The sequence below is a fragment of the Lepisma saccharinum genome, chromosome 21 (genome assembly GCF_977018435.1).
Source record: "Lepisma saccharinum chromosome 21, izLepSacc3.1, whole genome shotgun sequence".
In the NCBI taxonomy this organism is placed as follows: Eukaryota; Metazoa; Arthropoda; class Insecta; order Zygentoma; family Lepismatidae; genus Lepisma; species Lepisma saccharinum.
The window spans coordinates 13170366-13192976 of NC_139249.1; the positions used below are offsets into that span (position 1 = coordinate 13170366).

The window sequence follows — 22611 nt, forward strand, 5'->3', positions numbered from 1 at the left end:
TTTTCCATTGCATGCAAGTGTTTAATCATGACATTCATCTGGCAGTCATCTCTGTAAATTTTTATGTACAATGTCATATATTCTGTTATGTGTTATTAAGATGTAACATTTCTCTTCCAGCACTATTTTGATAATGCACCGTTAATGAATGTTCCTGGCCGAACTCATCCTGTAGAGATATTCTACACCCCCGAACCAGAGAGAGATTACTTGGAAGCTGCTATTCGAACTGTGATACAGATCCATATGTGCGAAGAGATTTTGGGAGACATTCTTCTTTTTCTCACAGGGCAAGAGGTAAACCATTCTATTGCATCATATTATTATTAATAATTAGTTCTGTAACCTTTCAATGCTTCAATGCTTTTGTCATAATAGTTGTAAGCTTTGTTTTATTTAAAACGCACATGGAAAGTTAAAAGTTATAAAAATGTACCAATGTTCCTTAAGCGGTAAAAGAACACTTAAGTTACTGTTAATTAAAAATTATCGAAAACATAACCAGTGTTATGATGATTTGTCATAAGGTGTTTTTTTTGTAAAATTTCCCATAATTTTATCATTGTGATGTTTCAGAAATAGCCTGTTTCTTGGTACATAATTTTGACATTTAATTTTTTTTAATGAAGGTATAATTCTTGGAACCTGGTTTGACCAATAAATTACTAATTAATCTTCTCCATTCCTAATAAACAATTAAATAATTCTTCATAATTGTACAAGTTGGTTGTTGATTCATTAATGGCGAGTTAGTGCAGTAATGAAAACATTGTCTCGTCCTCACACACTTATTAGATTGTATTAAATTGATTTGCTTTATTTTACTTCGCTTTTTGTGCCACTTTTGGCTAATTTGCGAAGATGGCGATGAGTGATGATATGTTGAAATTTATGAATGGACACTCACAAACTGAATGATTCGTAGCATGTTGTGCTAACCACTCCACCACGGGGGCCGACAGATTTGTATTAAAAAACAAATGCTACACAGATGTTGAATAACAGTTAATTTTTTAAGTGAAATCAGTTTCACTTTTAAAAAGTTAATGTTTTAATGGGCTGTAATGAAATTAATAAGTATTCATGTGGTGGACATTTTGGTCAGTAAGATCAGTAATTTTTTGCTCTTTGACTTGTTATACAATAACATTTGTACCTTCCATTCTCAGAGGTCTTAAAGATGTTTTTGCATGAACTTTGCAGGAAATCGAAGAAGCGTGCAAGAGGATAAAACGTGAAGTGGATAACCTGGGACCTGAGGTTGGTGAACTGAAATGCATTCCATTGTATTCCACTCTGCCACCAAATCTACAACAAAGAATATTTGAGCCTCCGCCACCAACCAAACCAAATGGTGGCATCGGTCGTAAAGTAGTCGTATCAACAAACATTGCAGAAACATCATTGACCATTGATGGAGTTGTTTTTGTGATAGACCCTGGATTTGCAAAGCAGAAGGTGAGTAGACAGTATCAGGGTGTATGAAGCCATAAATAAAGTTGCGAGTGTCTTAAAATTATACTCTGTAGTTGTAGTGATTCAAAGTGGCACTTTAAAAAGAATGGTGTTGGGATGTTTTCACAACAAATACAAAGATGCTCCACCTCCGTACCCCAAGTAATGATAACAATGCAAATACAAATGGCAGAGAGAGGGCATGCAAGTAAATTATAAACAAAAAAACTTGAATTATTTTATGTAACCTAAGATAAATAATAAAATCATCAGGTGAATTAATATTTGTGTTTTCTACAACTGTAGGGCAATTACAAGTAACCCATACAACCTCTTTGCCACCCAAAGTAAATAAGAACTGGAGAGTATGAGGGCGGAAGAAAAATTGGATTGGATCGGGTTAAATGTTTCTCATCGTACCATTCTTAGTAGTAGAAAAATGATAGTGTACATCAATTTGGGCAAATCGTGTGCACTTTTTGAAACTATGTAGAAATTTTTAGCGAAAAATGGCATCGTCGTCAAGGGGTTCCGAGTTTGATACCTGGTGGAGGCACATAGTGGTTCGGATTCCACTTAAAACTGTAGGTCCAGTCCCGATTAGCCTTACTGTGCATAAAGTGAACTCACAACTTCAAATCAATCATTCAATTAGCGAAAAATGCAGGCTAAGCCATGACTCGAACCTGGGTCTGTCATACTGTGTCATTGCTCTATCAACTAAGCTACCGAGCCTGACTTTTTGCTGTTTTACCCATGTGGAATTCTCTCTGCCAGTGCTATCACGGCAGGATCTGCTGCCTTTGAAACACTGATGGCATCGCCATTGTTTCATTCTTCTAATGAGTACTATTAAGCATTGCATTATCTAGTAACTTACGTTTACCCTACTTCCATATGATCTAATTGTTGGGCATTTCTTCATTGCAGGTTTATAATCCTCGAATCAGAGTAGAGTCACTTTTGGTTTCACCCATTAGTAAAGCATCAGCACAGCAGAGGGCTGGACGTGCTGGTCGTACGAGACCAGGAAAATGTTTCAGGTTTGTGAACTCATTTATGAAACTATTGCTTAAATTAATGATGAATACTGTAATTGTTTAAAATAGTGCAATATATCAGTGATAAATTATATTAATACACTCATTGACAAGAAAAGTTAAGCACCCACAGGGAATGGTCCAATTTGAATGTCATTTCATACACGTGTGTACCTTCGATATGTATGTAAATGATTAGAGTTGCAATGATTTGTAACGTCTAGAATGGCAACCAGAGTCCATTAGTTGTGCCACTGCATGATAGTGTTATGAGGCCTGATAGTGTTCATAAGGTGTGTGTGGAGCGTGAAGACAACAGTCAACACCGTGAGAGAAGGTGATCAACGCAGAGAATGCCTCGTAGATGCATCAGACAGTGTTACCAGCACTTGAGGGAGTTCGAAAGGGGCTGTATTGGGAGTCTGCATGAGGCCAATTGGTCGAGTCTTGCAATTGCCAGGCATCTCGGGCATTCATTTGTCACAGTGGCCAGATGTTGGCACCAATGGATACGTGAGGGCACCTACAGACATAGTGAATGTTCCGGTTGACCAAGACTGGCTGCGCCAAGGGAGGATCGCAGTATTGTGCATCAATCATTTTGCAAACCCCTCACATCTGCGTCTGCTATCTGGACACACATACAGGACTATCTTCAACACCCTGTGTCATCATGCAGCCACCAGACTACATGTTCACCGTCCCATGTGGAGGCTGCCGTTAACACCAGAACACAAACAGCTGCATTTGGAGTGTTGCTGTAACCGGGAGGCATGGACTGCTGACGACAATGACGAGTGGCATTGCATCATGTTCAGCGATGAATCTCAGTTCTGCATTACCACAGATAACCATCATGTGCGAGTATGGTGGCACCAAGGGGAGAGGACACATCCGGCCAATGTTGTGGAGAGAGACACCGGCATTACCCCTGTCATCATGGTGTGGGGAGCCATTGGGTATGATTTCAGATCACCTCTGATAGTGGTTCTGGGGATTCTGATGGCACAGCACTACATCACAGACATCCTCATGTGTTACTCCTCTTGAGACAGCATCGTGGTACAGTCTTTCAACACAACAACGCTCGTTCACACACAGTACATGTGTCTATGGACTGCCTGAATCATGTTGAGCTACTTCTGTGGCCAGCAAGTTGCCCTGAACTGTTCCCGATACAACACGTAAGGGATCAGCTCGGACGTCAATTCCGACCCAGTGTCGATTTGCAGGATATCGTTGGCCAGTTAGAATGGCTGTGGGTCGACTTGCCTCGGGAAAGGATACGAAGGCTCTACGACTCCATTCCAAATCGAATCTGTGCATGTAACAAGACCCGAGGGGGGGGTGGTACATCCTACTGACTTGGGGTCAGCAGTATGACCGTAGTGCAAATGCTGTTATCCGTTTGATCTGATTTTGTAATCATTGCAATACAGTCACATAACCTGTCATCAGGTGCAGTTTCATTTAATTTCCACCACTCCTTATAGGTGCCTTTTTTTTTGGGGGGGTCAATGAGTGTATTTTAGTCATGTAATATTTCCATCTCATTGTATATATTGGTACAGTTGGTCTCTTACCTTCACAGATTATCAAATTCATTTTTCAGGTTACGTGCGACTTACTCAATAAACAATAAATAAAATAAAATATTTGTTTTTACTTACGTTCAGTGAGTATATGTTGAATAATTGACAACGTTTCAGGGACCCCTGTCCCCTTCTTGAGGTCAGTTTATCGGCTTCATGGTTGGCCACGAAGCTTCGTGAATAGCAATGGCAAGGATTAGGTTTACATGGATTGGATAAAATATTGGGATTCCATTACAACTGACCTGTTCTATTTGATTAAAGATAGTTGTAACAGTGGTTACAAATCTTTAAAAAAGATTTTGACCCCTCACCTGATTTTGACCCCTGCAATATTTACTAATCCCCGATATAAAACAGAAGCTTCTGATGAACTAAACAATGCTGTGATGTCTCTTCTGACCAAGCTCTCAAAAGAAGTCAAAGCAGTATTTCAGAAATGGATGCATTCAGATGCAAGGAGAGTACTTGGAAGGATCCTAAGTATTAACCTTGTGTGTTTACTGTGTTTTGTTCATTATTTTTTGAATGCCCCTTCTATAAGCAAGTTGCTTTGTAATGAGTTATATTTTCTTATATTTACCATAAACTTATATTACATGTTTTTGTGGTTTTGCATTCACATGTTTTTTGTCTAATGTTTCAGATTGTACACTGAAAAAGCATACAAGCAAGAAATGCAAGATAACACATATCCTGAAATTTTGCGGTCTAACTTAGGCTCCGTAGTGTTACAGCTGAAAAAGCTCGGAATCGACGATCTGGTGCATTTCGACTTCATGGATCCACCAGGTAATGTTCTGTTGAAGGTCTCCGTTAAGGAACATGTATATCTTTCAATTTTGAAAATCCTATTTTCTCGTATGGTTCAAACCATGGAATTTGGCAAACTTAGTAAAGTAGGAAAAATGGGATTAGGACGCTACAATGTGTTGGGACAGTTACTTACAAGGGAGGTCATCTAAGTGTCCCCCTTCGATTTCCATGAAACTTGGCAGGTGTATAGAGGGGCCCAAAGGAAGAAATGTGTTTTTTTGTTTCGGCTAAAAAATGGTTTTAGGGGGCAAAACATCTCCTCAAATGTCAAGGTGAGGACAAATTGAAGTGGGGTATGTGCTACATGTGCAACTTATGACATTCCAGTGTGAAAGCTTGTATTGATTTGTGAAGGTTTGTTTCCCAGTGACGAATGTTGCTTTTGCCTATCACTCTTCGCTTGTCATTTGGTCTGAAAGCTTCCTTAATAGCTTGTTGCTTTGTCATGAATTTTGCCAACAACTGGCATGAAAATATCACCAATTTTGCCAGCAACTGGCATGAAAAAATCACCAGATTTATCAACCTTTCACTGAAGTTGTTAACCATGACTGTGTTAGCACGTACTCGCCAATTTGATGCAATCAAACTAAGGCTTCTCTTTGTTCACAGCTCCAGAAACGCTTATGAGGGCACTCGAACTTCTGAACTATCTGCAAGCCTTGGATGATGACGGCAACTTAACAGACCTCGGTGCTGTGATGGCAGAATTCCCGTTGGACCCTCAACTGGCCAAGATGCTGATCGCCAGCTGCAACTACAACTGCTCAAACGAGATTCTCTCCATAACAGCAATGTTGTCAGGTAACTTTAAAAAAAATTGGAACAGATTGCAAGATGAGTGATGTTTGCAAGAAACGTGCGAAAATAAAATATTATGCAGGCTGTCCCTCACTATTTTTGCGAAGTACATCCTTATTTCGCTGATGAGAAATCAATCATAATTTTAATTAATTCTACATACATGCTTCTCTGAATCTTGAAGAGCCTTCCCTTAACTTCCCTTAAAGTGTACTGGTTAAGGCAACATCCTTGTAATTGAGGAATCTCAGGCTTGAATCTATTGAGCCGACCTCATCAATTTCATCGTTATTGATTATCCAAAAGTGGCAGAAAAGCGACCCTAAATAATAATAGGAAAAACAAAACCAATATCTATCAAATAATAAAGAACTCATTTTAAAACACAGCCCGCATTATGATTAGCCTCTGTGGATATATAAAACAAATTCTCCCTTGCCTGCTGGTACAGTAATATTATGCAGAGTTTTTTATCAACAAATAATGCATACCAAATCATCTGAATTCTAAAAATTCAGAAGTGCAAGTAGATTGTGTTGCTCCAAAGTATGGTGTTTTGGTTTCTGTTACGAATATTGCATAAAATGTTTCTATGAGAAATGAAAACAAGAAAAGTTTCTATGAGTACAGTGTAAGATTTATGAATATAAAATGGAAGTTAGTGCATTAATTACCACCTTCAAATTAAATAACATATTATATAGAAAAGAGAAGTCTGTCATTGAGAAAATGCAGACTTTATTTTTATGCATGCCTTGTAATTGAGGGGTTCCTGGTTCAATCCTCGGTGGAGGCACACAGTGTTTCGGATTTCACTTTGAATTGTAGATCCAGTCCCAATTAGCATAAATGTACATAAAGTGTACTACAACAAACAAAAGTAATCATGAACTTTAAGATACTGTATAATGTGTAATTCTTGGATATGTCAGATATATATATAATATATGGCAACCAGTGTGTACTGTACAGTCCTTTACTAATTTTCTTCTTACACCTGTCTGCGCTCTTATCAGGAAAGTTCCGTTGAATCGATGAGCTGCAGATGATATTTTTGTTACTTTTATTTGTGTTAGCAAAATAGGAAATGTTAAAAATTGCAACTAAATATTTACTGTAATTTAATCTGTTCATGTTATCGCTATTGCGTTTATAGATTGGTGCAAAATTTGTTTTTTCACTATGTACAGACTGTATCTAAAGAATTTTCTAATTCTGTGATACTCTTAGGTGTAAAAATGAGGTAAATTTAAAATATTTTCCTTTTTGTTAGTTCCCCACTTAGCCACTACACATTTCTTTCTTTTCTTTCTTTCATTTTGCAGAAGTTTGTCCTCTTTTCCTAACCGTTCCTTGTTTCAACATAACGAGTTATGTGAAATAGTCTGTATTTGTTGTTGTTTATGAAACTATAACTTTCTCCTACAAATTTGGTTTAATGTCCTTATTGCTTCTTCATATTTCATCTTCATTTTATATTCGTATTTTATCAGTATTAGCAAAATTTCATATCAGTCCATTCTTAATTTTAATAAAAAACAACTTGCTGAATAACAATCTGTATTAATCACTTCCCTATTTTGATTAATTTTGTTTTTAAAGAAATTACCTCTGCAAAACATTACTCCAGAAGACTGCATCTTAAAAAATGTAAATATGTATGCATTTTATGCAGCTTATTTACGGGTCACAATGTCATGAAGTCTCAAACAAAATATTTCAGCAGTTATAATAGTGTCAATCTCATTCCAACCCAATAAAGAGTGGGAATACACTAACCAGGTTTATCTCAGTGCACTCAAGAATTTTGAAGCCTGTCCCTTTTTTGTACTAAATGCCATTTGAAATTCCTATGCTTCCTGCAAGTCTTCACCCTAGAGAAGGAAAGTCTACAATTTCTCCCATTAACTTTTGTGCTGTCCTATTTATTGTTTTAGGTAACGTTTTCCTTCCTCCTCCTTAATTTCAATTAGCGCAGTGATGATAACTTTGAACATATTAATATCTATGTTAGGTTAATTAATATTTTAGTGTTAGTTTTAATAATGTGTAAACATTGTTAGTGTTATTTTAAATTACTGCTTGTATCCTTTCTCTCTTTTTACTGCTACGGCCAGGTTCTACCCATGGAGTCAACGTGAGAAGCAAGAACTTTATTTCATTGTTTCTTTAGGAGAAAGATTGGTGCAGTTGAACATATTCTTATTTAATTTTATGCTACTAGTATCTACTGTTGGTGTGTTTTATTTATAAGCATGTCAAGTGAGGCTTCAACAAGTTAGAATCTTATTTGTGGTATAAAGTGTTAACAATAGATTGTTTACAAATAAAGTTGTTTTGTTCCTTTTGTTGTACTCTGGTTTTTCCCTACTCCCCTATTGGGTGAACTGCATGAAGAATTGAGTTTTAAAAAAAATTCTGCCAAAAGGAAGAAAAAAAAGATTGACTCTTCCGAAAGCATTCTTCATACATCTCTGCAAAAGAGGACTGCAAGGTTCTAACTTGTTGTAGCTCTCTTAGGTCACTCCTAGCCTCTTGTGGGCTCTACTAAATTGGTTGGATGCGGGCCTCGTATGGGGCTCCCCTCCTTCACTGTTTAGTCCCACAGTGCTTCGTCCGACCCAATGAGGCAAAGAAGGCAGCCGACGACGCCAAGATGCGGTTTGCTCACATAGACGGGGACCATCTCACCCTGCTGAACGTCTACCATGCCTTCAAGCAGAGTAAGTATCCTGTTTTGAGTAAGGGAGGGTTTATGGATTAGACCTAAGGCAATAATACCAGTTATAACTTGACAAGTTTAAAAACAAGATGCTGCAAATAGCTGTTGCGCAGCTCACACCACATTTCACCACTCCATTCTCAGCAGCGACGTTGGTTTGCAGTGTTGCAGCCTGGAGGGAGGGGAATGGTCCGAGGATTTTCAACGAAATTTGTATTCGCTTTTTGCTGGGCTGTTTTCTACCTGTCGGAGTACAGAATTTGAGCTCACCTTTCGCCAACGACTCTTTTCCTTCTTTTAAAACTTGAAACTACCCGATGGTGCAGTGGTAGCGTCGTCACCTTGTAATCAAGGGGTCCCGGGTTCGATTCCCGGTGGAGGCACATAGTGGTTCGGATCCCACTTTAAACTGTGCATAAAGTGGACTTACAACAAACATATCAATCAAATCCAATTCTTTTAAAACTTGAGAAACGATCCATTTAGATACTCCCGTGGCGGCGATTGTGGACTCGACAACATTATACTTAAGTTTATGTAACTCCTCCTGATTTCGCAAATATGTTGCAACATTGTAAACAATTTCTCTGGCCTGTCCTGTAAGGGGCTTTCCAGAGCAGATTGTGGATTTCGTTGGACCCGGCATGATTTAATTTTTGCATTTCAAAAATATGCAGCCAAGAGTAAAGAGCAAGAACATTTCAGTGTTTTAAAAAGAACACAGGCAAACATGTTATCAGATTGCCTTCTCGTAGTGATTGTTGTACGATAAACCCACTCGCCTTTTAAAAAAAACCAGGCCACTGCTCGATGTCGCATTCAGAAAATGAAGTCATTCATCCAGTAGTTTCTCTTTGTTATAAACATTAACGCGCGTGCGTAATACTACAGTTTATGATCCGCGCACCGCACGCATTTTCAAAGACCGGATTACATCAAATGAACCACTGATAAACTGATATGAGCCGGCACCGACAATCTACACAGTAAAAATAGTTTGTCATATTTGTTTTAGCTTAATTTTGCTGAGTTGTCACCACCCTTAGTCTCGAGACCAGACAAGTACGTAGAAGAGTGGTGGGGAGGATGACGTAATTGGAAGTGCTCCGCATCGATCTGCGCATATCGGGACTTGACTTGTCAGGCTATAGGGCTGAACCTATACAACTTCGAATCAGTAGTGACATCAATATCATATTTATTTCATTGCAATACCATATCTATCTGGCAGAATTTTTATTCACTCTCCACTAAGATTGTGCGACAAAATTCTTTATTTCATACTAAATAACTCCAGTTTTAATATTCAGATCTATGAATTTTATTTAACCCTTAACTACTATGGACCGTCTTTCTAAGACCGTGCTGAATTAATCTTTTACTTTATTTCTCGCACCCCTCCAACCACAAGTGATCCCTTCTCCATACCTTTCAGTGTTGGCTGCATGGTGTCAAGGTCAAGATGTATTGCCTTTGTTTTTTCAAATCTTGTTGAATTATATTTTCGGTGAGCGCTTTGACAGACATACCATAGTAGTTACATGCTTTTTTTTGTTACTTTGTGTGTTTCAAATGGCTCATAACTCATTTTCAATTTCAGGAAGATAATACATATTACTTTTGGAGGCAGTGGTTCGGATCCCACTCTAAATTGTAGGTCCAGTCCCGATTAGCCTTGCAGTACATAAAGTGGACTTAAAACACCAAATTAACTCAACAATTACATATTACTTTGAACTACCTTTCTTCTGACAACATAAAAATGTAGAAATTTTAAGAATTTGGAATTTCAAAAACACAAAATAGTGTTGCAGTTTTTGACTGATTTCCTTCCTCTTTTCATAAAGTGTTACATTTCTTTGAACAGTAATAATTGAAAACTGCTTTACAATATCATGTAACAATGTCAAGTCACGTGAAACGCATCAGAAATTGAAAATAGCAAAACAGCTACTCCACAGTTAAAAATAAAAACAGCAGTCTGACAGTGGTCTGACAGACTCCTCCATAGTAATTGTGTGATTATCAGTGCCAATAGTAGTCAAGGGTTAAAAAAGCTCTGTTGGCTTGTTATGGAATATTTGCAATGTATAGCTATCCAGAGCAATTTGAAATCAGCAAAGTTCTAGTACTGGAATTTGCATGAGGATGTGTTTGTCTTTGAGATTGCTTGAATTGATATTGACAGTCCAATTACGTATGTATAAAATTTATTTTAGGAAGTGAAACTTTGTTATGAATATAAAGAAATAATTCACATAGCTTGTTTGTACAATAAACTTTCCAATGCAGAAGTTATTTTTAATACCAATATCCAATGATATAATTTGATGTCTTCATGAAATGTTGCCATGTAGCAGATTGGCACACATTATCGATATTGGTTTTATATTTATTAGGTTTCAGTACTCTTTTATCAGTCAGCTGGTATAAGGTAGTGCCAGCCACCATGTCGGAGTGGTTAGCACTATGCACTATGATGCCAGGGTCCCAGGTTCGAATCCCGGCCTGAGCATAGATGCTTGCGAGTGTCCATTCATCAATTTCATCACATCATCACTCATCCCCATCTTCGCAAATTAGCCAAAAGTGACAAAAAGTGATGTAAAATAATGCAAATCAAAAGCTGGTGTATCAGTAAAATTAGCCCAATATTTCTATAAATGGCCTTTAAGATACGGAAACATTCTGCCATTTTGTTATTATTTTGATGAATATAAAGATATAATTAATTTCCTGTTTTTGTTAAAGCTACTGTGAAATTTTTTTTTTTTAATGACAAAACCCGTTACAACCATGCATTAATTATTTTTATTGTGAATTTCATTTGGATTTTTCTAATGAGAATAAAAATATTTTTGTACAAAATGTCGATGTAAATGTAAAATAGTAGGAATGTGCCGATATGAAATTTTGGCTGATACTGATAAAGTACAGATATAAAATTTACCGATACCGATAACCGATATTCTACCGATCCAATATAAAATTAGAAATGGTCCTTGAGGAATCTGAAAGGTTCACTGACCTCTTTAATAAACGTGTGTTTCAAGGTGACTGCAGTGCAAAAGAAATTGCATATTTAGACATTTACTTTTTTAGAAAGTAGGGCATGGATATTATCCATAAAAATTACAACAAAATGGCAGAATTTTGCACTAAATTATCAGATAATAATTGATATATCGAATCGGTAATATAATAAAATAATTGGTAATTTTACCAATATGCCTATATCGGCCGATACCGATAGAGTACCGATTAATCGGTCCCATCCCTATAAAATAGTAAACAATTCATATCTGGCAAAGTGAAGATGTTGTCATTGTATAGGATCTCTTTTTTTGGTGGCTTACTCCTACCCACCCATGATGCTGTCTAAGCCAGAAATCAGTTTTGTGGCATAGTTGGTTAGTGTCAATGTAGCCATTTTTCCACCTACCAACATTCTCTTAAGTTAAATCAGCTGCAGTTTCTGTTATTCATAACTAATTATTGCAAATAGGCTACCTTGTCATAGTAATTACGGTATGTTAACTGTATTATTATTGTTATATAGACATGGAGGATCCACAGTGGTGTTACGACAACTTCGTCAATTACCGTTCCCTGAAGTCTGGGGATAATGTTCGTCAGCAGCTCTCGAGGATTATGGACCGGTTCAATCTGAAGCGAACTTCAACAGATTTTACATCCAAGGACTACTACATCAACATCAGGAAAGCTTTAGTTGCAGGATTTTTTATGCAGGTATTTCACTTTTACTGTGTGCTTCTGTGTTATTTATTTTATTTATAGTGTGCATATACAGTTTGTGTGTACACTCCCTAGTCAGAGAAAGTGGCATACTCGACAGGGTTAAACAGTTATTGCAATGATTGACGCTCCCACAATTGATGCAATACTACCTGCATCGGAGACAACTAAAGACAACGAAAGAAGTGGGCTTTTGAACTAAATAGGTAAGGCCACATGATCCTTCACAGTTTCCTGCCTCTGGCTGGATCGGCATAGAAGTCGAGCCTCTCCATTTTCTTCTGGTCTTCCACCACTCCTCTTTCCACGGTGTTCCAATCTTGTCCTCTTCTCCTTACACTCTCCACTATCTGCCACCGACATCTTGGTCTCTCCTTTGGTTTTACTCCCACCTTGTGCATTGTAAGCTCTTACTGGCAGTCTTTCTGCACCCATCCTCTGCATGTGTTCAAACCACCTCATCTGTGCCTGATCTATGTCTTGAAGCTTCACCACCCCAACTGTGTGTCAGATTCCTTCTAGTCCCCAATATGCTCCTTAAAAATAAATAGTATGTGCTGTATATTACCTTCTTCCATTTCATAGGTATACATATAGTGTACAAAAGATCAAAATTTTGGTTCAAAATCTAGACACATTTCATTATCCAAAGCAGTACAATGGAATCTTGATTTTACATTTTCCTGCATTTTAACCCATTCGCTTACCTAGTCGTCGAATCGACGGCTTGACTGGACGTTCGCTTCCCATACCTAGTCGTCGAATCGACGGGTTCCCGATTTTCATCATGTAGTTCCCTTTTCATTCAATAGATGGCAGAGGTTGTATGATCTTTCAAATCTATGACGTGTATGTTTGTGCTGCTAAGTTTTTCATACCATTTCAAGCATGTTTTGTTCAGTAATTTCTCATGTAAACAAACCTTCATTTGTTACGTCTTGCAAACATGTTGCATAAGAATGTTGTAGATGATTCTGCGATTGAAAAGTTGCTTTTCGATAGCGATGAAAAGGAAAATATGGATTTTGGAAGGGGAGATGAACAAGGGGGTTCATTTTATGTTAGTGAAATTGAAGAATGTAGTGAAAGTGAGGAAGAGGTGGCTGTGGCAGGAAAAATATAAAAGGTTGAGGAATGGAAATGGAATGCAACGATGTGTGTGATCAAATTTATTAGGTGAGTTTCTAATTATCTTTCAAGTAAACTGCATATGTGCGTACTTATTACTATACTTCCACTTCAATATATAAAATTTTCACGTAAATTGCTTGGATAGTTTAAACAATATTTGACATCTTGTCTTGCTGTGCAACCTTCACGGGAGATAGCCAAATTTAAATGGTATTTCATGGCAAAAAAATTGGCATTTAAATGGTAAGCGGATGGGTTAAGTTTTTCCAACCTGGGTCCCCTGAAAAACATAAAATCGAGGTTCCGTTGTATGTAAAATGGCAACTATAATCCGAAATTTTAATTTAAAAAACATACTTATTATACAAAATAAGCATTTCCTTTCTAATAGCACAAATATGTATTTATCAGTGTGCTAAGTTTATTCTTGTGTAAAGGACCATTTTTGCTTCTGGTCCAGTCCCGAATATCTTGTCTGTGCATAAAGTTGGCTTATAGCAATTCAAACAAAGTTTATTTCGCATTTTGCAGTTCATTTCTTGATAAACATGGTAGACAAAAGTACCTCACACTTTTCAAAAAAATTAACAGTACAGCATGTTATTTCGCACTTCCTTCAGAAACGAAATATGCATATGCCTTCAGGAATGAAATATGCATATGTCTATTAATAGGTGCCAGCCAAGTGAAACGAGCAACGTGCAGTGGTTTTCATGTAATGTCACAGAGTCAACCACACACTAGACTTAATAATTTAGCGACTAATATTTATAACAGACAACCCACATGTATTTTTGTCCAGTAAAATACAGGTTGGCTAAGGGCTGTAGAAATAAAATTTATCTGCAAGTATTTATCGTAAAAAGTATAGGTTTTTCTGAGAATTTTTGACAATGTTAAATTTTCATGAATTCCATGACTAACTTGTATGAAAAACTGAACACATTTAACAAAACAAGGTTCCACTGCATAAATATTTAGAATTTTTCAAACAATATGTCAGAGTGACTGAAGAAAATAATGTCACTGAAAATAAAATATGTTTAGTAATATTTCAATGGAAATTTGGTATTTTGAATAACATGTTGTGATGCTTGAAGATGGGTTGCATTATATGTTTTGTATTTTCAGGTTGCGCATCTAGAAAGAACAGGACATTATCTGACAATCAAAGACAACCAGGTAGTTCAGTTGCATCCCTCCACATGTTTGGATCACAAACCGGAGTGGGTCATTTACAATGAATTTGTTTTGACAACCAAAAACTACATCAGAACAGTCACAGATATAAAACGTAAGTAATAACAACATTTCTCAACTTTTAAGCAATAAGATAGGGAAAAATGTTTGTTTTATTGTTTCAGTGTTTTTGGTAGTAATGTACAGTTAATAATAGTGGTATGTCATTACATGACAAGTGGATTGTGTCAATATCACTTTGAACTGATCCCCATACTAATGCAGATTATCGTACTCAGGCCTCCCCGATGGCACAGCGGTAGTGTCCTCGTCTTGTAATCAAGGGGTCCTGGGTTCGATACTCAGTGGAGGCACATAGTGGTTCGGATCCCAGTAGGTCCAGTCTCGATTAGCCTTACTGTGCATAAAGTGGACTTAAAACACCAAATCAATCAATCAAATTATCATACACATTCCCAATACCAATTGTAACTAAAAGTTGTTCAAAATATTGATAAATATTGGTGTGTAACCCATTGCACTCCAATTATATGCATCAAAAGTTTTTTTTTAAAATATTGAAGAATTACATCGGAATATTCAAATATTCAAATACATGTTATGTAATCATAAAATCAAAGTTTTCACACAAAACTGATAAACAATAAAAAGTTAAAATTTTACATAATTTCCAGGATAGTTAAGACTAAGAAAGTTGCACTGCATTTTTGGGGACTCCATGAAAAACTAAAGCACAAAAGTATTGACAACTGAATACCAACTAATACATCACCAGGTGTTTTCTCAGTCCTAATTAGGAAAATAATTGATTTCCTCTGTGAAGTTGTCAATTATTTTTTTCTTGTTGGTTGATTTCAACAAATTGTTCCTTCACTCGTGCTTTTATTGCATCAAATGCAGTTAATTTATGCAGGAATGCACTCATTTTGTGGAAAATGAAGTTGGTATTTTTCTGAAGTTTATATACCAAAGCAGAAAATCTATTTCTGCACCACTAAAATGCAGAATTTAAATACAGGGTGATGCATATTGTATCTACCAATGTCAGTTGTCAATCATGTTCTGCGCCTGCCACAAAACATTGGCTGGTTCATCCATGAATCATGGCAATGGAGGTTTTGATCCGAATACGGTCCATTCAGAAGATGCAGCAGATGCTGTGATGGTCCAGTCAGGATCGCCAACAACCCTTGCAAGAGTGGTACACAATAATGAGGTGGCTCAGACAATGGCTAATAGCGTGCAGAAATGAAAGTATTCTCTGGCATTGTGATACTTCACTGTGCAGTAGTCATTTCATCTCCTGAATGGAACATGTTCAGATGAATACCTTCACTGTCATGATCCATGTCTTGACATGCCAATGTGATTGAGAGACTTGCATCATGGGAGATTTTCTACTCATGCATGCCTGCATGTGGTCATGGTTGCCAGTTGACATCATATAGCCATCTGAAACACCACAATTCTCTGAATATGTATGTGTTAACTTTAAGGGTTGCCCAAATGAAACGGAGACTTTTTTTTTTTCTGGCATGATTTATTTGTTGGAATATGTGAACATACACAGGCTACATATCTGCTACACATAGTTGCATTGTAAGTGCAAGTAAGTGTTCCAGCACCATTAAATTCTGGATACCCTGAGTGAAGAATGTTCGTGATAGGCTGCGGAACCAGTCTTCAATGGCCATGATAGGCTGCGGAACCAGTCTTCAATGGCCATGATAGGCTGCAGGACCAGTCTTCAACGGCTGCAGAACCAGTCTTCAACGGCTGCAGAACCAGTCTTCAACGGCTGCAGAATCAGTCTTCAACGGCTGCAGAATCAGTCTTCAACGGCTGCAGAACCAGTCTTCAATAGCATCCTGGACCTCAGCATCGTTAGTGAACAGGCAGCACTTTAGAGCTTTTCAAGCAGCCTGAAAATGTGGTGGTCAAAGGGCACAGGTGGGGAATGTAGGGGACATTGGAAAGGATCTCCCATCAAGCACCACTGCAAATTTCGACAAACTCTTGCCACTTTGAACACTACACTGTAACAGGCACTTATTCCTATATCTATCCTTCATGCAACAAATTTCAGTTTCACTCACTAACACCTTCTGCCATCAAAATTAGAATAATTGCCCTCTGGGATGTTTGGACAAATTCATGCCATGACCATAAGTAGTGAACTTGCTTCAGCACACTGACACACTGTGCATTTTAGGCAAAGAGTGACAGATTTGCACCGGGTGTGCTTTTATTTCAGTATTGTCAGAATGGTCACTGCTACTAAAATAAAACATGCCTATGAAAAGGAGTATGACTTCCTCCCCATGTTTTTCAAGTGTTCTCTATTAAGCTGGACACAATGTTCGAAAAATTTGATAGATAAGAATTTTCAGATTCCCATGCATTCCTTATGGAGAAAAATAATGCAGCAGTGGCTAATGAAATTGGAGTTTCGACTTTTTAGATGACAATTCAAACCTTCAATGTGTTCTCTATTCATTCATGTTTTTTTACGCCATCAGAAGTCTGGTATTCTCAAGAGAGCAAGTAAAATAATACTCCAATAAGTGTAATGCTAAGATTTCTCCTCTTCTGTGACCACCCAGTGCACAGACTTCTCCTTCCTCTGCGCACCATGGGGAAAGGTTGGTGGGGGAGGAATAGTTTAGGGTCCTCCTGTCTGCCTGGACACAAACTGATCCTTCTGCCCTTAAACAACGATGCTAATGCCACTTTCACTTGGGCAAACCTTATACCATAATATTTTCTCTGCTCTATTTGACTGTTCCCTTTTCATGTTCCAGCCGAGTGGTTACTGAAGATTGCACCTCAATACTACGACATGGCCAACTTCCCACAGTGCGAAGCAAGAAGACAGCTGGAGCTGCTCCAAGCCAAAATGGAGACCCGCCAGTACAAGGAAGGTTTCTGATGCGCTGGGAGACGTAGTGGAGAATCACGATTTTATGTACAAGTTTTCTTCTCGCTGTTCTATTCAATTGCTCCGCTCGCAGAATGCAGGTATCATTGGGATGCAAAGGAGTTAATTGGATTTCTCGGCAGATGCATAATGTAGTTCCAATTCCGATTTTTTTATTTGTAAATTTCCACGAATGAGAAGTCACCAAAGAGCATTTTTGAGTACAAACTTTCTCGTCGAAATGTGATCCATCAGTTTAAATCGTAATTGTACACCCTGGACTTTAGTCTGAAAGGTAGTTTTCTGTGTAAGCCAGGTTTTTCTCTCCAGCATAAAAATCTATATGCAATAAGTTCTATTGAGCTATCCAGTATGCAGTTCGATCTATATTTTTGCCCCCCACAGTGCAAAGGATGGGTGATTTATGCTTGTTCTTTGATGTGCAATTCTCTGTGAACATCTTGCCAACCGTCATTGTTATTCTTTCATTAAATCTTTTCATTGTGGTTATTTCTAATGTATTAGTGACCATTGTAGTCATTATTCAGAACAATATTTGTGCGTGTTTGTCATCAAAATCTTTATTGTATTATCCAATTTATGATAAGTGCATTTCTGTTTTATCTACGTAGCATGTTTTAACACTTATAAACAGTAATGATGAAATTAATAGAACTGTTAGAGTTTACCAGTGCAATAGACAAATCGTGATTTGGTTTATTGTAATTGTCTATTTGGTTATTTAATTTTTATTTTCCTTCCATGAGAAAAAGTAGGTAAAGTTTTGTTTTTCAATCATAGAACAAGAATATGTGGAGAGGGGAAGGGGGGTTTAGTTAATTTTTTTGTCGTATGTTTACATGAATGTTTTTATTATTTAAGTTTACTTGAAAAGGTGGACACAGTTGGAAAATATATTCAGTATAATTGCCAAGGTACATACACTGCTTTGCCATTGGAGGCAGTATTTGTAGCTGAAAATTAGAGAATTTAATTTTGAGATTTGCGCAAATACGTGCAATAGATGTGATCACTCATGTGAATTCTCTGTCAAGAAGAATCTGGCTTTGTATATTTATTATTAATTGAATTGGAAGTGTTGTTTCATTCTATTCTTGAATAAATAAGCGTTAAGTTATTTCTTGGTCTGAAACAGTTTTTGTTATATAATTTGTGCATAAAGGTTGACCAATAATTCTTGGTTGGTGGTGAATGCAGAATTTTTGTACTCCATAGTTTGGTTTACATACTTGTACGCGTACACATAAAGTTTCAAATTGTCTTAAGTGTCGAGGTGCAACTTCAAGATTCTAATTATCATAAAACTATTGTCACTGAAAGATATTTGTAAGTAGAGAAGTTTTATTTCATAGTCACATATCACTTCTCATAACTCTCTGAAACTATTGTGCTGTATTGTCTGTAGTCGTTTGTATATATGTATGTTATTACAGTTTGGTTAAAATCTCCATATAGAATATGGTCAATGTAGATTTGAAGGAAGTTAAGGAATGCATTTTTGTTGTGGCTTATATCATTATTATGCTGATTGAGTTGGACATAATTTAAGTTTGCTCCTTACTAATTGAGCTTATGTTCAGGAGGACAAATCTGTAAAAGATCTCTGATACTTTTTGGTAGCAATCTTTAAAACCATTGGTAAAAGGAATTGTGTGTGCTACATTATTGTAGAGCACAGAAGTACATAAAAAGAAATCATTCCACTAATATAAACCTCAGTTGACTTTTATTTATGATCCCTGTAGTGTTATAGGTTTTGAAACACATTAATCAAAAGGCTTAATCTACCCCAAGAGATATAAATCCAATGGTGTTTAGGCTTTTCGTCAGCCACTCAACATTCCCACGAGGCCTGCTCACTTGTCCAGGAAAAACCCTTGGTAAGCTGTCTGTTTCAGCAGTACAAAATGTGTTGGTGCACCATCCTGCATGAAGTTCAAATCATCAGTATAATCCCAGGTTGATATGATGGGATGGACGAAATTCTCCAGCACGTCCCCATATTACACCTGAGCTGCAATTCCAACCTGATTAGTCAATGACGGCCTGATTGCTGGAAAAACTTGAAATTTGGGAAAATGTAAAATCGAGGAAAATTTTATCAAGATTGAATTGTAATGTGGGGAAATGTAAAATCGGGGTTCCACTGTAGTAAATTTCAACAGTGAAACAAGTCTTCCAATGTAATTACCTTGACCACCACAGTGAAACAAAAGATGGGACATACATTTTGGATCACCCTGTATACAGTATAGAATAAGGCAAACAATTTTTCATAATTACATTTTTCTGTTTTGATGCTACAACTCCTTGAAAAACCTAATTTTGTCAATACATATGCAACCATGGACAACATGTTCACAATCGTCACTAATGACTGACTGGAGAACAGCATGCTATGATGTTGGAGGTCCTTAGTTCGAATCCAGGCCTGGGTGCTCGATCAATTTCTTCATATCACCCATCCCATCCACAAAAATCGAATTGAATACCATACGAAACTCTTGATAAAGAACAAATCTCTGATGGTCAGGTCTTGTCATTGTCTTGATTTCTATGAAGCTGTCTTGGTCACAGTACTATCCCAATTTTGTGGTTTTACATTCATGGATATTTAAATCAGTTCCAACAGTAAAGACCAAAAAGCCTGGTCCACATGATGTTTTGTCTTCCATGACAATAGCAGATGAGTCAAACAAAACATTACATGTGGATGGTAAGTTCGATGTCTTGCACGAATTGAATGAGGTGTGATGACTGCTCGAAATAATATGCCAATCCTTATGTTACTGCCGTAACAAATTGACATGTGAAAATTTACCCATCTTAAGTAACTCGACCATTGTGAGCCATGTGCAAATTTCTTTTTTGTCAATCTCGCCGCACTCCCTGAATTATCCTTATCCATACACCATGGTACGACTGAAGAAAAGACAGAGAAAGCATGCATAGTGTATCTGCATGTTTTGCGTCAGGCTTTGTCAAACTTACCTTAAGCTAGACTGACAACTGACTGTGGACCAGGCTTATAAATAGAATACAATAGTAGCATGCGGGCCATTTTACTCACCCCTCCTACAATCCCGTTTCTCAAATTCAGAACATGTCTTAAATATAAACTTCACAGAAAAATAGAAAATATTTTTATTCCAGTTGTGTAAACAAAATTTTAAAAACCAATAAAATCTTATCTAAAAATAAAAAGTCAACATCTCAAACTAACGATGACAAAGATGCATAGACTTAATTGATTCAGTGCGTGTACTTATCTGGCGGAAACAATTTGTCACAGTTTTTGTTTATGTGCGGAAAAGATTTTCCATATGATGGTAGTGATTGCACTGGATGCACTTTCTGCAGACTTGATTCCTTCCTGGGCTTCATTTGAAAAATACTATCAATGTACTGTGCTTCATCAATGGCATGGCAGAGATGCATTGTCTGGAGCAACTCTGAATTCTCCCTATGCGCCTCGATCATCCTATGCCATCTGCGCTGGATTTCTGCAAAGCAATATAGTTAGCCATATATTTATGGTGAATAAAATATCAGGATTTCACTACAAAAACTGGGCACGTAGCAGTATCAAAGGTGGGATATAAAATGGCATTTTGGTGTTAAAAATGATAATTATAACCCTAAATTTGATTTTAAAAACCACTTACTACACAAACATTGTCTTTCTAATAGTATGTTTATGTAATTAGAGTACAGTATAACCCTGATTTTACGTTCCAAGATTCTACATTTTCCCATGTTGATGGTCCCAACATAGCAAAATGTTACATTTTCCCACATTTTAAGTTTTTTCTGCTTAATCCCTTGAAAAATGTAAAATTGAGGTTCTACTGTATTAGGTTTATTCCTATTTAAAGGAATCAAAGTTTGCTTTTCAAATATACAGGGTAAGTCAAAATGATGGACCCGATTTCAGACATTTATTCTGTGAAATATAATAAACAAATGTTATTGTGAGACGTGTGCTAAGAAAGGTAAACTGTCAAAGTTTTTTTTCAAACAAATCGCAAGTGTTCTATGTGAGCACCTCGCGTAACACGGCACACACCAAGCCAATAGTCTATCTCCTGCCAAACCTTGTGTAGCATGTTGCGGTCAATCAGCAATGGCTGCTGTGATGCGGGCACGCAGGTCATCCAATGATGTTGGAAGTGGTGGTACATAAACATGATCCTTGACAAAACCCCACATGAAGAAATCACATGGGGTCAAGTCGGGGGAACGAGGAGGCCAATGAAGGAGAGGTCGATCCTCCGGAGATGCACGACCTATCCAATGTTGTTCCAATGCCCCATTGAGATGGTCCCGAATGCTGCCATGGTAATGTGCAGGGGCACCATCCAATTGGAGAATGAAATCTGCGCTATCCTCTGCAAGCTGTGGAAGGAGCCATAGTTGCAACATATCAAAGAAAACAAGTCCTGTCACATTATGCTCATGGAAGAAAAAGCACCCATAAATCGTTTCATAGGAAATGGCACAAAAGGCATTCACTTTGGGAGAATCGCATTCGTGTTCCACAAATTCATGGGGGTTAGCAGTTCCCCAATTCCTTACGTTGTGTCTATTCACTTTCCCTGAAAGGTGAAAAGTTGCTTAATCACTGTAAATTAACCTCTCAGAGAACCCATTCGTTTCAATTAATGCGAGGAAATCAGCACAGAAGGACGCGCGCAAAGCATAATCTTTTAAGGCTTGAACTAGTTGCAACCGGTAGAGTTTCATTTGTAAACGTTTCCGCAGAATCCGCCAGACAGTTTTCTGTGGAAGTTGAAGTTCTTTTGCTGCCCGGTAGGCCGACTTCTGTGGACTCCGCATGAGACATGTGCGCACTCGTTCCACTGTCTCTTCCCCAGTCGACGGACGGCGAGTCGATTTTCGTTTACAGATGCAGCCCGAATCTCTGAAATGTTCATACCACTTACGAATGGCCTTCCCCGTAGGTGGTTCTCTCCGATATTTGGTACGGAAATGCTGTTGCACACTAATCACAGACTTGTTCACATGATAATCAAGCACACAGAAAGATCTCTGTTCTCCAGTCAGCGCCATTTTCCTGCTTGCTGTTGACTCCTAGCGGTAGAAAGTGGAAACACTGCGTAGAAACTAAACTTTGAAAGTTAACCTTTCAAAGCGCATGTC

At 37.5% G+C, this 22611-nt stretch overlaps 2 protein-coding genes across 5 annotated transcripts in view; one reads left to right on the forward strand and one right to left on the reverse strand.

Moving 5' to 3' along the window:
• The window catches only part of Dhx15 (DEAH-box helicase 15), a 38867-nt gene extending 19698 nt beyond the window's left edge, over positions 1–19169 (forward strand). Inside the window, exons 6-14 of the mRNA XM_083143074.1 lie at positions 121–297; positions 1204–1458; positions 2386–2498; positions 4734–4879; positions 5516–5707; positions 8305–8427; positions 11986–12176; positions 14445–14607; positions 17315–19169. Of these exons, the coding sequence (XP_082999200.1) occupies positions 121–297; positions 1204–1458; positions 2386–2498; positions 4734–4879; positions 5516–5707; positions 8305–8427; positions 11986–12176; positions 14445–14607; positions 17315–17442 (1488 nt within the window). The 3' untranslated portion in view covers positions 17443–19169. The remainder of the gene's footprint in view (positions 1–120; positions 298–1203; positions 1459–2385; positions 2499–4733; positions 4880–5515; positions 5708–8304; positions 8428–11985; positions 12177–14444; positions 14608–17314) is intronic.
• Positions 19170–20585: 1416 nt separating this feature from the next.
• LOC146003952 (uncharacterized) overlaps positions 20586–22611 on the reverse strand; it is a 54367-nt gene continuing 52341 nt past the window's right edge. For 3 of the 4 annotated variants that reach the window (XM_083142469.1, XM_083142468.1, XM_083142467.1), the window contains one exon: positions 20586–20954. In XM_083142469.1, coding sequence (XP_082998595.1) covers positions 20704–20954 — 251 coding nt within the window. In that variant the 3' untranslated portion in view covers positions 20586–20703. The remainder of the gene's footprint in view (positions 20955–22611) is intronic. The other variant, XR_014443879.1, reaches the window with a different exon arrangement.